This window comes from Salvelinus sp. IW2-2015, unplaced genomic scaffold (assembly GCF_002910315.2).
Source record: "Salvelinus sp. IW2-2015 unplaced genomic scaffold, ASM291031v2 Un_scaffold16299, whole genome shotgun sequence".
NCBI classification, from domain to species: Eukaryota; Metazoa; Chordata; class Actinopteri; order Salmoniformes; family Salmonidae; genus Salvelinus; species Salvelinus sp. IW2-2015.
Genome location: NW_019957528.1, coordinates 322,239 through 339,749, shown reverse-complemented (window position 1 = coordinate 339,749; position 17,511 = coordinate 322,239). Strand labels below are relative to the sequence as shown.

The following is a 17,511-nucleotide window of genomic DNA, read 5'->3' as shown; positions in this document are numbered from 1 at the left end:
AAATACAGTACATGCATTTGCTAGCTAGCTATTGGCATTAGCGGCTAACAATTAGCGTCTCACAAGATTTAGGGCAACTTGCTGAGAAAAGACAAACTAGCTGTTTGCTGACGTAAGAAACAAACTAATAGTGTCATTATAGAACGCTGGTGGATTTATATTAAGAAGCGAAGTGAAAACAGCATTGTCATCAACATTGTTGCATGTGCTGCACTGACCATGCAGACTGAACGCAAGTGTCTCATTATTGAGGAACATCAAATGCGCTCCTTGAGTGACAGGGGGCGTGGCTAGGTCTGTGTGGAAAGTGGCACTGAGAGAAAGAGCGGAGAGAGATGACTCAAGTAGCAAAGTAAACTATAAAAATTGACATTACACATGGCATATCACATTTAACAAACCAAACATTCAAATCCCGGTATAGAAGGTAAAGTAAAAACCCAAACCAGTCCCTACATCAATACCGGTATATCATAAGATACGGTATATCGCCCAGCCCTACATACAGTACCTTCGGAAAGTATTCAGACCCCTTGACTTTTTCCACATTTTGTTAGGCCTTATTCTAAAATGTATTTTTTGCTAATTTATTCAAAAAGGAATAAAAAAGGAAATATCACATTTACATAATTATTCAGACCTTTGTTGAAGTACCTTTGGTAGCGATTACAGCCTTGAGTCTTCTTGTGTATGACGCTACAAGCTGGGAAAACATGTATTTGGAGAGTTTCCCATTCTTCTCTGCAGATCCTCTCAAGCTCTGTCAGGTTGGATGGGGAGTGTTGCTGCACAGATATTTTCAGGTCTCTCCGAAGATGTTCGATCGGGTTTAAGTCCGGGCTCTGGCAGGGCCACTCAAGGACATTCAGAGACTTGTCCCAAAGCCACACCTGTGTTGTCTTGACTGTGTGCTTATGGTTGTTGTCCTGTTGGAAGGTGAACCTTCGCCCCAGTCCGAGGTCCTGGGCGCTCTGAAGCAGGTTTTCATCAACGATCTCCCTGTACTTTGCTTCGTTCATCTTAGCCTCGATCCTGACTAGTCTCCCAGTCCCTGCCACTGAAAAACATCTACACAGCATGATGCTGCCACCACCATGCTTCACCGTAGGGATGGTGCCAGGTTTCCTCCAGATGTGACGCTTGGCATTCAGGCTAAAGAGTTCAGTCTTGGTTTCATCAGACCAGAGAATCTTGTTTCTCATGGTCTGAGAGTGTTTAGGTGCATTTTTGGCAAACTCCAAGTTGGCTGTCGTGCCTTTTACTGAGAAGTCGCTTCTGTCTGGCCACTACAATAAAGGCCTGATTGGTGGAGTGTTGCAAAAATGGTTGTCCTTCTGGAAGGTTCTTCCAAATCCACAGAGGAATTCTAGAGCTCTGTCAGAGTGAGCATCGGGTTCTTGGTCACCTCCCTGACCAAGGCCCTTCCCCCCGATTGCTCATTTTGGCTGGGAGACCAGCTCTAAGAAGTGTCTTGGTGGTTCCAAACTTCTTCCATTTCAATGCTGCAGACATTCTTTGGTACCCTTCCCCAGATCTATGCCTCGACACAATCCTGTCTCGGAGCTCTATGGACAATTCCTTCGACATCATGGCTTATGCTCTGACATGCACTGTAAACTGTGGGGCCTTATATAGACAGGTGTGTGCCTTTCCAAATCATGTCCAATCAATTGAATTTACCACAGGTGGACTCCAATCATGTTGTAGAAACATCTCAAGGATGATCAATGGAAACAGGATGCACCTGAGCTCAATTTCGAGTCTCATAGCAAAGGGTCTGAATACTTATTTAAATAATCTATTTCTAAAAACCTGATTTTTATTTATTTAATCAATTTTAGAATAAGGCTGTAACGCAACCAAATGTGTAAAAAGTCAAAGGGTCTGAATACTTTCCGAAGGCGCAGTAGTTTAGTGTTCCACTTTTACAAATCGCCATTCAACCCTTCTTCTTGCCCTATCAACCAGAGTGTACTGAAAGAAAGATTGATCCGGATCAATAATGAGATGGCCAATAAAATAGCCTGAAGGTGTTAAGGTCAGGGTCTGTCCGAGCAGAGTGGTGTGTGTGTGTGTGTGTGTGTGTGTGTGTGTGTGTGTGTGTGTGTGTGTGTGTGTGTGTGTGTGTGTGTGTGTGTGTGTGTGTGTGTGTGTGTGTGTGTGGTGTGGTGTGTGGTTGTGTGTGTGTGCGGCACGCACGTGCCAGTGTTTTGTATCTCAGTATAGAGAGTGAGGGCAGTAGGGATGCTCATTCAGCTCACTAGCGTGCTGAACACTGATTGCTTTGTGCCGGAGCATGTGATTAGTCCATTGACACAGCGTTCAGTAATGAGAGCAGGCACCGCTCACAGCAGGGGCCCTGGCAGCTCAGTAAATGACGTGTCTCCGCTGCCACTGCTGCCGCACTGACCCGCCTGCTTCATCCCTCTGTTCCATTAATACTGCTGATTGGGAATGAGGTGTGTTTTCTATCCCTAAGGACCCATGCAGGGAGGGATAAAAAGAGACAGAGAGAGGGGGAATGGAAGAAGAGAGGGCGAGGGAAAGCAACTGGAATACTACACAGAGCAGTTTTCCTCAATGCTCAGAACTACATTTGGCTGTTCTGAGTAACAGAGAGCAAAACCGTAGAGCTAAGAGGAGTGTTGTCTGCAGAGGCGGTGTGCAGGGCGGCCAGAGGAAACAGGGATAACAGCTGTTAGGAATGTGGCCCTGGAGGAGTGTCAGCACAGGAGGAAGTGTCTTTACGGCCCTGTGCGGCCCTGCAGCTGCTGCTGCCCAGGTGAGTGTGTGTGTGTACTGCTGTAATCACTGTGATTGTGGGTTGGGGAAGGCAAGGTATTATCCTGTAATTACAGTCGAAACAATCCAGCCTCTCCCCAAACAAGACCTGCCTGGTCTTTGTGTCAGAATTTAAAGTGCTGCTTCATTACTGGAGCTGTGGACAAGTAACCATAAGAAACAACTGTTTTGCCTCCTTATGACTAACATGAAAGCTGGTCAATGAAATGCAGAAATATGTAGAGTACTCAGAACACATGATTCCCTGTGATCCATGGTGATGTATTTGTTTGACTTACAAATGGGTAATGTTTGGCCATTGGAACTCAAGCCCTGATGCACTAAACAAACTATGAGAAGATCTCCATACAAATACTTAATCAAAGTTTTGTTACAACAACTTCCTCTTAAAAGCTGTGGGCCCGGGCTACATTTCATTAAAGTATAATCAAGTGATTGTTGCTGTAGAGAAGTTTCTAGAAGTTGTTCTTATTCTCTCTGTGTGTGTGTGTGTGGTGTGTGTGTGTGTGTGTGTGTGTGTGTGTGGTGTGTGTGTGTGGTGTGTGTGTGTGTTGTGTGTGTGTGTGTGTGTGTGTGTGTGTGTGTGGTGTGTGTGTGTGTGTGTGTGTGTGTGTGTGTGTGTGTGTGTGTGTGTTGTGTGTTGAGTGTGTGTGTGTGTGTGTGTTGTGTGTGTGTGGCAAATGTCCTTGTGTTCTTCCTGTGTGAGGTTGTTGGTGGGGGTTGGTTTGGGGTTGGGGTTGGTGTAGTGGTGGGGGTAAGTGTTGGGGGCAGGGATGTGGGGGTGAAGTGTAACATGGGCCACTCACACCCACACTCCACTTTGACTACAGAGGAGACAGGAGAGAGAGGGAAATACTGTGAGGGCGAATGCAGAAGGGAAATGCAGTGTGTTTGTCCGGCTGTGCTGTGAGTGACAGTGGAGATCTGTGTCAGGGATAAATTGGCTGACAGATTAATGCTGAGTGGAGTTGCGGAGTGGCTTTACTCTGCTCTCGGCTGGACCTGCTGGCTAGGGGATAAAGAGACTGAGTGGACGAAGGCAGAGGAGTGGAGTTCTGCTGAGAGCCTCACACACTCTCTCACACACACACACACAGTCAGCATGCTCGGGGTGATGCTCCAGACCGCCAGCTTCAGGAGGAGGAGGTCAGGACCTGTGGAGGGGAGCACTGGACACACCACCACCATGGAACTCAAGTAAGTCACACACATACCAACTCAGGGCTGGAGGAGATCTTAGTTTAGATGGGCGATGCAGCTGCAGTGTTTGGGTGTTTGTGTTCCTCATGTTATTGCTGCAGTCCGTGTGTAGTGTTGATGTTGTGGTGGAGTTGTTCTGTGTGATCCCTGAATCCATGGTAAAAGGGTAATGGTTTGGTTGCTGAGCTTCACAGAGATGGATGTTTCAACAGATGGGAGAATGTGAGCAGAATGCTTAGTCAGGAGAGAACGCTGTTGAAATGCAAGTTAAGCCTCAGCTTTATTATGAGGAGAGTAAGCGGAGTGGAGCTGCATAGTTAATGCTAGCTTCTGTGTTGAGCATTGCCTGACTGGCAGGGATTCATTTAGCCAAACCTTTAGTTGTATTGTTGTTGTTGTTTTTTACATGGAATCTGTTGATTCTTAGCTGTTGAATACATGTCTAAAGCCCTAAATAGATCAATAGAAGCACTGGAGAGTTGGTCGATGATGGTTGGTAGAGGATGATTTTGGTCTCTTTGTTTACTGTCGGATAAAATACCAGCTGGTATTTTCCTGTCATAATCAGGCTATCAGCTTTCTGGGGCTAATGTCTGGCAGTGGAGAGCAGAGTTGAGCAGCCGTAGCAGCAGCAGCAGCAGCTGAGCCTGGGGAAGGGACTCTAGCACTATAGCCTCCGGATAAGGCCAGGTGTGAAAAGCTATCAGGGCCCTGTCTAGCGTCATCAGTGGGGAGGTGTTGATGGAGATCCAGCCTAGACCCACCGCCTCTGGGATTTGCAGCAGACCAGCAGGCAGGCCCCTTCCTCTCCTGAGGGGCCTACTACTACCACCCCAGCCTAGCACCAACCAGATGGACCACCCCACATCCCTTCTACCCCAATATCACACCTTCCACCCCTTCCTCAATCCCCTGTCTATTGCCCACACCTCTACCCACCTCTCAGATTCAACCCCAGTCCCCTTCTTCTGTTATAATGTCAGATGATAGATCCCCTCATTTGCTAATTAATATTTTAGGTCGAACTGAACAGGAAATGCCAAGTTTGTTTATTTGATTATTTAGTATTGGCAACTTTAAATAGTTTTGGTTCTTGTTTTCTTGGAGGAAATTGGAGGGAGCTAGGTCATCTTAGAACAGCCTGAGTGTATCCCAAATACAGACTCTCCTTCTCAAGCCAGTCATACTTCCTCTGGCTGTCCTGGGCAGTACAGTCTGTTGCACAGTGGAGATAGCGCCACCTCATCAGACTACCACTGAGGAGCTCTACCACCCGCTACCACTGCTGTGGTATAGACTGACTCTGCCTTCCCTTGGCGCGACTCTGCTGTGCCCCCTGGGTGTCTGTGTGAAGGCCAGTGTTGTGACGGCCATGGTGGAGGCGGTTGTGGCTGTCACCCTGCATGGTAAACACATCAAGAGAGAGGACTGGTGTAGGGGCGAACAGAGGGAGCGTGAGGGCTGTGCTCTGGGTCCACTGTGAGCTGGCTGTTTGAAGGGAGAGAGACCCCCGAGGAGGGCGCTGATTACCACCATGTCTACTTCCCCTAAACTCCTGAGTCAGGAAGTCTAGTTGGCCTGGCCCACTCACATAGCCGGGGGTGGGGGGGGGGGGGTGGGCTGACAGACAAAGGCTGAAACGCTGACTCAAGGCAGAGCTATGGCTAACACTGGGTCATAAGAAAGCCCTGTAGGACAGGGGGAGGCAGTGGACAGGCTGTGACAGATCCCTTTCACACAGGGGGAAACGAGGGAATGTTAGAATGGAGACCACTACCACTACATCCTGTGTGCCTGACACTTGACATAAGAGTGTCTTTGTCTCTTCGTGTGCTGTTGGTGATGATCTGAAAGGCCAGGTTTGTGTTTGACGGTGTGGGCAGGAGACGGACTGTGGCCTCAGCATTTAGGCAGTACATGATCAGGCCTGCTAGGCTGTTCCTCTACCCACGGCCAGCCAGGACTTCACTGTTCATTCACACAGACGATGAGGCTACTAATGGAGGGACATGGGAATCCTGCTGGGCTGCAGGGATCTGGGCATTAGTGTTCAGTGATAGGAGTCTCTAAACTGATATTTTCCCACCCCGGCTACCCCCACACCATGTAAATCTAAATCTCCCGGGTGGCGCAGTGGTCTAGGCACTGCATCGCAGTGCTAGCTGCGCCACCAGAGTCTCTGGGTTCGCGCCCAGGCTGGGCTGGGTTCGGCGCCAGGCTCTGTCGCAGCCGCCGCAACCGGGAGTTCCGTGGGGCGACGCACAATTGGCATAGCGGTCGTCCGGTTAGGGAGGTTTGGCCGGTAGGAGGGTTTGGCCGGTAGGATATCCTTGTCTCAGTATGTAAAAAAATAAAAAAATAAAAATGTATGCACTCTACTGTAAGTCGCTCTGGATAAGAGCGTCTGCTAAATGACTAAAATGTAAAAAAAAAAATGTAAATGTAAATGTAAATCTCTATGGCATCCCTCAGTTAGAGGTGTCATGCAAATCTATTATCATTGTTCTGGAGACAAGAGAGAAAAGCTGGAATAAGAATACAAGTTAATTGCCCAGTAGCTGCCTGCATGGCATATGCGTTGAAGAATGTTATGACCTATTGTCTCCCTGTGATCCCTGCTCCCATGAGCTCACCCTGGCTTTACTTCCTCAGTCTGCAGAAACAAGATGGCTTCCGGTGGGCTGCTGTGTTTCTGTGTCCTCCAGACCCTCTGCTCCACACTGTCAGCCCTGTCTGTCCCAGGTCCCAGCCTTGCACTACATATGAATAATTAATAGCTGCTTAGGCCTAATCTGTGTGAGTTGATTTCCCCAAACGGTGGTTCTCTATATATCAGACCAAAGCGATTCTTATTCACACAAGGATAGAGAGCCATTTGTGGGATAGAGAACAAGAACAAGCTTTTACCTCATCATCACTAACAGAGTGAATTGCTCTACCACTGCTCCACCACCACCTCTCTACTGTCCTCCTGCTTCTCTAGCTGGTTCGGGGGCTTGGGGCCTGGTTGACTTTACAAACAGCTGTAAAGAGAATTACACTTCTCTGCAGAGGAAACCATGCAAAGCCAAGGTGGACAGGGATTGTATTGACTGTGATTATCTACCTCCACTATGGGAATGCACTTACGTACACCTCTTGCTGTTCTTTCTGCTTGTCTTGGCTGGTCGCTACTGTTGTTCTGCTACAGGGTCCCCTTTGTGTTGCGTAACACGGGCCATGTTTGGAGTTTTGAATCAGAGATGGGACAGTGTCTCTTATTCTTGGTAAAGGATCAAAATAGGATCAACATAAAAACAGTTGTGCGAACACGGTTTATCTTGTATTTCTGTTTACAGCCTGCCTGCCACTGGCTCCATGCAGACTGTCTGGGTGTAGTGGATTATATAGCTTGTAATCAGTTCATGACCCATCACGTGAGAGTCTGCTGCAGAGCTGACTATGTGACTTTAAGTGTGTGTGGGTGTGTATGAGGATGTATGTGTCAGTAGGTGACATTGTGAGTGTGATTTAGGCGTGCGTGTGTGTGCGTGTGTGTGCGTGTGTGTGCGTGTGTGTGCGTGTGTGTGTGTGTGTGTGTGTGTGTGTGTGTGTGTGTGTGGGTGTGGGTGAGTGAGTGTGTAAACCTTTTATTAACCTGAATAATACTGTAGAAGTCACTGACCCCTGGCTCTTTTTACAAATGTCTACATCTCTAGCCTCATGTGTTGGTTTGGTACAGCTCTGTAGTCCTTCTCTACCTCTCCTTAGCCTCTCAAAATAGCTTTGTTGAGAACCTAGGAATTCCTCTACCCTTTTGGAATCCCAAATCCAATTCATTGGACTTGGATCCCTCATGTTTTCCAAAGGGTGCATATTGACTAGGATATAGATGGCAGATTTAGGAAGAATTTAATCTGCCATCTACAGTATATCAATGTTTGAATCCCCCCCCTCGATTTGCTGACTAGTCTTTCCCAAATGTTCCCAGCGGCCCGCGGGGCTCGACCAGGACTGGTCGTTGTGATAGTCTCGACGTGGAGGAGAGCAAATAAATAATCGCTAGGTGTCTTACCCGGCCAGGCCCTGATTAATGATGTAGAGAAGTGGAGCAAGAGAACTCTCTCTCTCTCCGATATGTTGATTAATAAGGAAAGGAGCAAGTGTCTTCAATAGAAAAGGCATCCAACATGAATATTAGATGTCTTGCTCTCTCATGATCTCATCAGATATGTTTTCTCCATTGGTCAGTGGAATTGATTATTGGAGATATAGTGAAATGTCAATCAGCCAATGACAGCTTGATGTTATGGTCTTCTTGGTATTGAATGAATGTTTCACATTATCTGATATGTGAGTGAATACAGAAAGTTTTTCTTTACAGTAGTTTTGCTCTGAGTAGAAATGTGCTCCTAAGGCTTACAGCGAAGACGTGGGTGAGTGAGTTTCAGCTCAGGAAGTGTTGGGAGTGTAATTTTATTCCACATGCTCTACGACCTGTGAAGACAACATAACAGTGTGGTGGAGTACCTGGGAACAGCGTCGGCAAAGCAGTGGAAAATATTCTGCAGGAGATGAAAGTAGCTCTTAATCTTTGTCAGCAGTAGCAGGGGTGGGGATGCTACAGCCCAGAGAGAAGGAGAGAATATCTTCATTATCATCTGTCACATGCTGCATCAAATCAGGGGGAAAATACTATGTTCTCCAAACTCAGCTTACATCAAATCAGCATGGTGACTGTGTATTTTCTCCCTTTCCTCCCAAGCAAATCTCCTCTCCTGGTGTGACTTTAGTAAATACGCTATTGTCAATCTGTAGAAGAGAGATTGTCCTACTGGATGAAGACCTGTTGACTCCACTGTAAAGATGTTCAGCTCTCTCCTCCAAGGCCCTGAATTGGTCCCTCTATCTCATTGACTGACAAATAAAGGCTGCTGAGCTAAAGCCCTCTGCTTGGACTGCCTCACCAGGGCTTAGACAGATGCTCGGAGAGGCCACATTAGCACAACATGTTTGCAGAGGCCATTAAGGAGGCAATTTAGGAAACAATAAAATTAACTGCAAATGGAATTATATTGTACCTTCCTCCGATCCCTCCTGTGGCCACCCTAAGCCCTCCTTAAGCCCATGGCTTGGCTAGAGGGGTGCTTGGCCTCTCAATTGGATGGGGGTTGAGTGGGAGGGAAGCTGGGGTAAGGAGGGGACAATAGGGTGTGGGTATGTGTGAGTTCTGGGCTTGACTTCTGGAGACACAATGCTTTATAGGTAGTGGAGGAAACACGCAGGCACAGGAAGCTGTACCAGGGAGGAGTTTCAGCTCACACATCCCTTATAGAAACCTGGCTGCAGTTCCATCAACACACCCTCCCTCATCGCTAAGGGGTTAACCTTGGCATCCCAGAGTCTGTTTCATGCTACATTCATTGGGATTGATTCTTTTAGCATCGTTGGCATAAACCTCTTCTCCTTGATCTAGTATCCAACAAAATGGCTCCAGGACCTAGACAACAGGAATTTGTTGAAACATTCTGGAAAATGTGTCTTCAAATTTAGGATAAAGTCAAACAAAGTTGAAAAAATACCAACTTCCACTCAGTGGATACAAGCAACTGACAACGTCACTTCTGCCCAGTGCAACACAGAACCAGGAGTAATTCCATTTTAATTCAAATGTTTTCCATTTAGTCTCAAACTGTTTCATGTATTTTAGATCAACAGGGGATTCCCGTCTTGCACTTTGGGAATAAAGCAATTCCAAATCATTTTTCTCTTTCTTTCTCAGGCATAACATTATTTACCTCCTCTCAGACAGCCCCTCACTGGCACTGGGCCAACTCAGTAAGGACCAGGCTATACAGAACACCGTGGTCCCAGTCTGTTTTCTACCATCTAGTTCTCTCTCACCTATTTCATCTATGTTCTCTCCATCATTTCTCCTCCTCCCCATCTTTACCTTGCTCTGCTTTTACACCATATTCCTCTCTCCCACTGTATTTTCCTTATGCCCCCTCTTTCTGCTGAAGCCCTGTTCCTATCTCTCTCTCTCTCTTTCTCTCTAGCTCTCTCTCTCTCTCTCTCCCTCTCTCTCGTAGCCTTAATCCTTCCTTTCCCACATCACTCCACATGCAGTTTCACTTGAATGCTAAGGAGATCATGAGAGATTGTGGTGTCTTTACACATTTCTGCTTTACTCAACCAAAAGGGGATAGCAAATAATATGAAAGATATTTTAGCATTATCGTGCAACAATATGTGACAACAGTCTGTATATTTCGCTACATCCACAATAACATCTGCTAAACACGTGTATGTGATCAATCAAATTTGATTTGATTTGATAAACCCTGTGCTGTGTGTATTTTTTTCTATGGATTCTGCTTTAGCTGGCCAAGTATCAGTGCAGCAAAGATACCCGCAGCCTTGAGCAGTCAGCACACATATTATGCCTCATTTGGTATTCTGTCTACAAGGCCAGACGTGCTTTTGTGACGAGGTAAACAGGTTATTGGTCAGGTAACAGGACATCACATTCATAGCTGCCTGGTTGGCCTGCCAGGGATTCATCTATCTATTTCTGGTTAGGCTTTATAGAAACTCAGTAAATCCTAGTCTAGAGGTATTTGTCCACTTCCTCTCAGATGCTGTGTGGACGAGCCTAAGTGGGAGAACCATCCTTTTAGACCACCATTAACATGGACTGCGGGATGGAAGCAGGTGGTCAGTTAAGAGGTAGAAGCTTAAGATTGATAAGATTTGATGGACAGTGAGATAAGCCTGTTAGTTTTCTCCTCCATTTTAATGTTCTGCAGAAAGCCGTCTGGAGAGACAGACACTCCTCTATAGTGACCAAGAAGGTAATGATCTAGAGTTGTTAGTTGAAGGGTTAGTTTAAAAAGGGAACCTGATGCAAGAGAGGAACAGATAGGGGTAGTGTGTAAAACAGAGATAAGAATAGAAGCCCCATTCAGTTTGTGGCCTCAATGAACATTTAACAAATTCTGTGAATTTTCTTTGATGAGTTGCCGTTTTAGGCATGAGTTTAATTTAGCGAGATGGGGTTAAGTAGAGAGGAAAGAAAGAAAGGTTGAGAGACACCAGAGGAATATTTATCCCGGTGGTGCCATGATTGCACTGACCTTAACATCCCAGCTAGAGAGGAGGCAGAGCTCATGGCCAGACTAAACCATGGCGACACATTGTCACATGTCAGCCTTGTCATTCCTCCCTTCAATTTGAGAAGTGGACATGAACAGCGCCCTTTCCTTCCCTCCTCTCATATGGGGGCCCAGGTAACACGAGCCCCCGCCACACTATACAAGCAGCAATTTTCCCACATCCCTTCAGGTTATTTAAAGAAACCATTCTATGCACTCCACAAGTAGTCAGTGTTGGGGCTGATCAATGTATTTATACATCACCCAACATACATCAGGAGAAACTGTCACTCGGTGGAACCAAAGATTCATGGGGAATTAGATGAAGTCTCTGGTCCACTGAGATATAGCTAGCTACCTCAATTCCCTGTGGTGAAATACTTGTTAAGGTATATGCGTGTTTTACCTGTCCTTAAAGTGACACCCCAGTTTAACTTTCAACTCATTTAACACCTGATTTAGTTAACAAAAGTCACACCTCAGTAGGTGGTCACGGTAAGTCATGACATAGCACATACTTTTGTTCTATATTGATCCTCAAGCAAGGGGGAGGCCGATGACATCACGACTTCCCATCAGATCAACTCCTTGAATGCCCTACTCCTTGAACTTTGCAGTTGTGTCTAAAAAACACTATTTTGCAAAAAAATATGTATATTTTCTTACCCTTTAGTGTGTGTACTTTATGGTATTTATACTTGGGATATCGCTTTTCAACTGTAAAAGTTAAACATATCGCTGGAGGATGTCTTTAATGATCAACCTGATGACCCTGATACTAAATCTTGGCGTTGTGCGGTGGTGTGCTCTGTCTGCTGACAGACCCTGACTACACTATGACATCATCTCTATATCCAGTCCCCTGCCCAAGCCTGTCCCGGTGTCATCTCAGCTTAATCAGAGGAAGGCTTAGTGATGTTCTGTCTGTTGGGTCAGTCTGGATGTGACCTGGTTCTCTGGCCATCCAGGCCACTGCAGAGATGCAGATGTTGTTTCATTTTTGCGAGCTGTTGTTGTCCTCAACACTGTCGGTGTTCTGTAGAGGTGTACGATTGGCGTTGTTTTTGTGCCCAGATGTGATGATCTAATTCAGCAGCCCCACAAACCCTCTGTTTCACCCTTACAGTGAGCCACTGTGTCAGCTGTCCATAGGACTTCATACGACATGCATGTATTTATTTAATCAGGGGAGCCCGATTGAGACACGTGTCTCATTTGCAATGGTGACCTGAGGACAAAAGTTCAATCAATACAACAACAAAATCTAAAAAACTACAAGACAGCTATAAATACATTACATCAGGTTATGACAAGTTCTAATAGTCAATTGAAACAATTGCACACTTCAGAGAACTCATTTAACAAAATGGTTTAAAACTGCCCTATCGGCACCAGAGAATCCAGGTGTAATTTGTTTTGTAAGGTTGTCCATAACAGTGGTGCTTTTAAACTAAAGGCGGATTTACCAAACTTTGTGGAGACAAGTGGGACCTCAAGAGTTAACCAACCCTGTGAATGGGTTTGGTAGCTCATATGTTTATATAACAGGAAAGTGAAGTACAGTATGTTGGAAACTTGTAGAGCAGAGCTTTTCTTAACAAGAAGGGAGTAATGAAGTGATCTATGGGTTTTAAGTGAGGTCCAGCAATCCTTCTGATACAGGTTGCAGTGATGAGTATTAAAACTGTCACCTGTAATAAAGCGAAGGGCGCTGTGGTAGACGGCATCCAATGGTTTAAAAGTAGTGGCTGCTGCAGTCTGGTAAATGGTGTCACCATAGTCAAGAACTAGCAGGAAAGTTGACTGTACAATCTGCTTCCTGCTGTTTAGGGAGAGGCTAGATCAATTTCTAAAAAATGAAGTCTACTTTAAATCTTAGCTTTTAAACTTTCGATCTTTATCAATTCAAACGACCAGATATTTATAGGCGGGAACCCGTTCGATGAGCGAGCCAACCAATGAGTGAATATGTAGCCCATCTGAGACATTTTTAGAGAACAATATTTAATTTTGCCCGCATTAAGTACAAGTTTTAAATCAACTAGGGCTTTCTGTAATGCAACAAAATCAGATTGGCCTCTAACAAAGCTTGGTCAACAGTCAATGCAATGTCATACATGACCGTATTGTCTGCATACAAATGAATATTACAAGATTTAATACATAGACCAATGTTATTTATATAAATAGTAAAGAGAACATGTCCCAATACTGACCCCTGCGGTACATCTTTCATAATATTGAGGAAACTAGACTTGACACCATCAGAAAGCACACATAGTATTATGTTTCTCTCACACTTATGGTGGCTAGGGAGATGCCCTCCAGGGGGGGAAATCCTATTGATTGTTCCTTTAATTAAAAACACACCTTTACTGATTGACAAACACATGCATGCAATCAATCCTGAACACATGTGGAACTTCTTTGTTTGCTACCCATAAGCCAATGTTTTAGCCATTCCTTTCATTCATTACAAACCTAGAACCATTTCACCTCCAGACTCACCTGTTGAGAGCAGCAGAGACTCCAGCAGGTCTGCTTCTACATTGAGCCGGGTTCATTGTGATGTGGTTGTTATCAATGTGTTGTACATGTACAGTCTGACTGGGGCTCAGAGCTTCCATCTCCATTCAGACAGACAGGAGCTTGGCTGCTGCTAATCACCAGAGAAGGCAGAACCACGCCGGGGAGGCTAATGCAGTCTGATATCAGCCCCAGTGATCTGATCCCTGCATGAATGGCCAGAGCACCGTTATCTTGTCTGGGGAGAAAAGAGGGGGAACCAGAGAAAGGCAATGTCAAGGATGGTAAATGGGGCCAACATGGTAATTAGGCTGGAGAAGGCCATGTTACCTAAAGAGCCATGGTGCTGGGCTGAGGAACAGAGACACATTTCCCCAAACAAGCTAATGGGTGAGCCGGCTAATGACTCTCCGGTCCAGAGGAATTTATCTTGCTAATTTGACAAAGCCTGAATAGGGGGCTAGGGACATTATTGACAACAGGCCAAACTGTGAAACAGCAGGCGGGCACCCCCCTGCAGGCAGCCCCAAATATAGATGTCCATTCTGTCATTAAGAAAAGCCTAGCAGAGCCTTTATTTCTGATGCCAGTGCTGCTCTTCCATTAATCTTACCTTGACTCATTCATATATATATATTGCAATAGTTATCTGTCCAAAGGGTCTATACAGAGGGTGACGTTGAGGGGCTGGATGGTGACTCCCTATACCTACCCCGTTTTGATGTACACATGAAACCACACCAAGCGTGATCCCAATGGGTGACACTGTCACAATGACCAATGTCCACATTAGGTTGGTCTTACAGTTATTGATCGCTGTCAGTATTGGTCTGAAGGCGGTCTGTGGATTTGTAGGTAGATGGTGGCCAAGGGTGGGTGGGGTTTGCCTTATCACTGCCCAAAACACCAAGGTTTCATATGTGAAAAATAAGTGGATTTATCTCAATGTAAGACACTGCACAAAAATTGTTGTATGCGTTATGGGGCTATTATAGATTATATATTCTAGATAGTTTTGTGTCTCACACTCGACTGTAGCTCAGATATGGGGCAGTGTGTCAGAAGGAAAGATCTGTAGTCACTGGATATGTCTGCTCAATGGCAGAGCCACTCTGCTCACCCTAATGGTGTCGAAATCAGACTGCCTATTAAACAGGACCAGAGGAGAGCTAAAAGGCTTGCTGGTAAATTGGCAGTTGTGGGAATACAGGCTACTTTCATACTAGCTTCGCCCACTCACACACTAAGCTTTCCCTTTTTTAACCTTGACCAGACCGCTGAGTGAGTGCACTGTCTGTCTCTGTCGGCCCTGCATAAATCTGCCTCTCTACCTGTCATCTGTTCATTGTCTGTCCTCCTCTCTCTCTTTCCATTGAGTGAAAGCATCGTTCAGCCAGCATCTGATTCAGTGGTCTATCCATCTTCACACACTTAAGTATCTCCCTTCTTATCTATCTGTCACTCCTTACAATTAATTACATTATCTCAACTAACTAATTACATCCTCAGTTAAAGACAAATGCACACAAATGCACACACACACACACACACACACACACACACACACACACACACACACACACACACACACACACACACACACACACACACACACACACACACACACACACACACACACACACACACACACACACACACACACACACATACACACACACACGTGTGCGCTGTAGGCATACTAACCTAATCTGTTTGAAGCAAAAGAAGAGAGGGTTCCTTTATGCATGAAGTATTCATGCGACGTGTGTGTGTGTGTGTGTGTGTGTGCATGTCTGTGTGTGGAGACAGAGAGAGCGACCGGGAGCAGACAGCAGTAGCACACTGACACCTCATCTGGCTGTCGGAGGGAAAAGGGGCTGGGCTGAGAAGAGAGAGCGAGAAAGGAGAGAAAGACACGGCAGGACAGCTACCAGCATTTCTCCGGCAGAAGGAGCAGGATTGAAAGCCGGAACAGGAGCAGGAATTCTCCCCATTCCCATCCCCCCCCCCAGCCCAGGCTAACACTGGCTCTCTCTCCACCTCCTGGCTGTCTCTGACTGATACCTGCTGCCGAGCCCTCCTCCCTCAGCTTGTGGCACGGGGCACAAGAAGGGACACAGCCATCAGGACTCCCTGCTACAGCCACACGGCAGAGATGTAACAGCATGGATTAACTGGGAGAGAGAAAAAGAGGAAAGAAATAAACACAAACCAATGGCTATTGGATGAAAAGAGAAAAGGCAGTGAAAGAGAAGAAGACAGAAAAGGAGAGTGAAAGAGAGAGAGAGAGAGATCTGAGTAGGACCATCTTGCCAGACTGATGGAGAGCCTGCCTCTGTTGGAGGTATTGCATCTTTGAACTGAGACTGAACTTTTGTTTGTGGAGAGGTGTGGACACAGATCAGGCGTTTGTTTCACTGGAATATGTACAGAGGAGGAGGTGCTTCTCTCTACTCTGACCTCCTCTTCTCCTCCTTCTCCTCCTCTCCCTCCATCCTAAGAACCTGTATGGACCCCCTGGACCTCCTTACTGGGACCTCTGCTATCCACCCCATCCTCTCAACCCTCTTGGATTTGTCTCAGTCCGCTATGATGACGTTGGTTTCCCCCTTCCTCTGTCCCCTTGGCTCCTTACAAACCACTGTGCAATCAAGTGGAAACCTCAGTGATTGCGATCGGGGCTAAAAAGGACACCCCTTGCCCCCGTCAGTGACGGCCCGCCTCTTTCTGCTCTCTCCCTGCGTCTCTGATGCTAAAGTAATGGAGAACCCTGGACATGGAGACATGGACCCTAAAGTTGAACTTGGGCACTTTCATTAGATAATGGATTGGAAAGAGCTGTAAGTACTCTCTTTCTCTCCATCTCTTGCACTATCTTGCCATTTTATTATATTGTATTTAGGCACTATTGGACAATTTACTCTTCAGTAAACCTTCTTAATTTGCCATGTATGAAAAAATGTCAGAGGGACTGAGGCTTTTTGTTTACTGCCTACCTGCAGCGCCGTATTGCCTGATAATCCTCTAAACTGGCTGAAATGTGTTTGGTGTATTTGAGCATGCATTCAGATATTCAGACCCAAGGTGTGTACTGAAACGGCTTCATTAGTACAGAGATGGGTGTTGAACAGGTGGGCAAGCTGTAGTGGGTGAGGGAATCCGAGCCTCTCCTCCCTCTACATTTTCCATTGAGCGCACACAGGCAGCTCCCTCTTACTGGGAAGGTGAGAGTGAGAAAGAAAGAGAGAGAAAATAGAGAGGGAAAGCCATGTGACAAGCAATTAATTTCCCCATTAGGGGATGTGTGCGTTGTTACAGAGGCGAGCGCTCAATGTTATTGCTCATCGCCCATTGAGTGGTTCTGATGGAACAACAGAATTAGACACAACCCTGACTCTCTCTGCTCTCTCTCTCACCTTTCTCTTTCCCTCCTTTCAAATAGACGCACATGCCTTTTCTTCTCATTGTGTGACTGGTTTTAACCCTCAAGGTTACAGGCATACCCTGCAATGCCGTATGGGCACTTAGAGGGACAGGGGAATAAGCAAAAAATGGAACCTCTGAATGCTATCCAAATGTTAATTGTAGTTCACTGTTTGTTGCCGTGTGTCTTTGTCATGTTGGCAGATTCCTTTCATCTCTATGACAGCACCTCTGAATGTATCTAATCTGAGAGAGAGAGAAAGAGAGAGAGAGGCGAAAGAGGGAGAGAGAGAAGAGAGAAAGAGCCTTTGTCTTGAGCAACGAATGTGTAATGCAAACTCCCTGTCATACATGTGCAGACTGACATTTACGCACGCACGCACGCACGCACGCACGCACACACGCACGCACGCACACACACACACAC

General features: G+C 46.0%; 1 protein-coding gene across 4 annotated transcripts in view; it reads left to right on the top strand.

The window, feature by feature from the left end:
* The window catches only part of LOC112080381 (kinesin-like protein KIF26A), a 141,237-nt gene that overhangs the window by 91,198 nt on the left and 32,528 nt on the right, over positions 1 to 17,511 (top strand). The window contains exon 1 of one of the 4 annotated variants that reach the window (XM_024146117.2): positions 15,528 to 16,501. The exons of the other annotated variants lie outside the window; for them this stretch is intronic. Coding sequence (XP_024001885.1) covers positions 16,485 to 16,501 — 17 coding nt within the window. The 5' untranslated portion in view covers positions 15,528 to 16,484. Of the gene's footprint in view, positions 1 to 15,527; positions 16,502 to 17,511 lie in introns of those variants that run through there. 4 annotated transcript variants of the gene reach the window in all.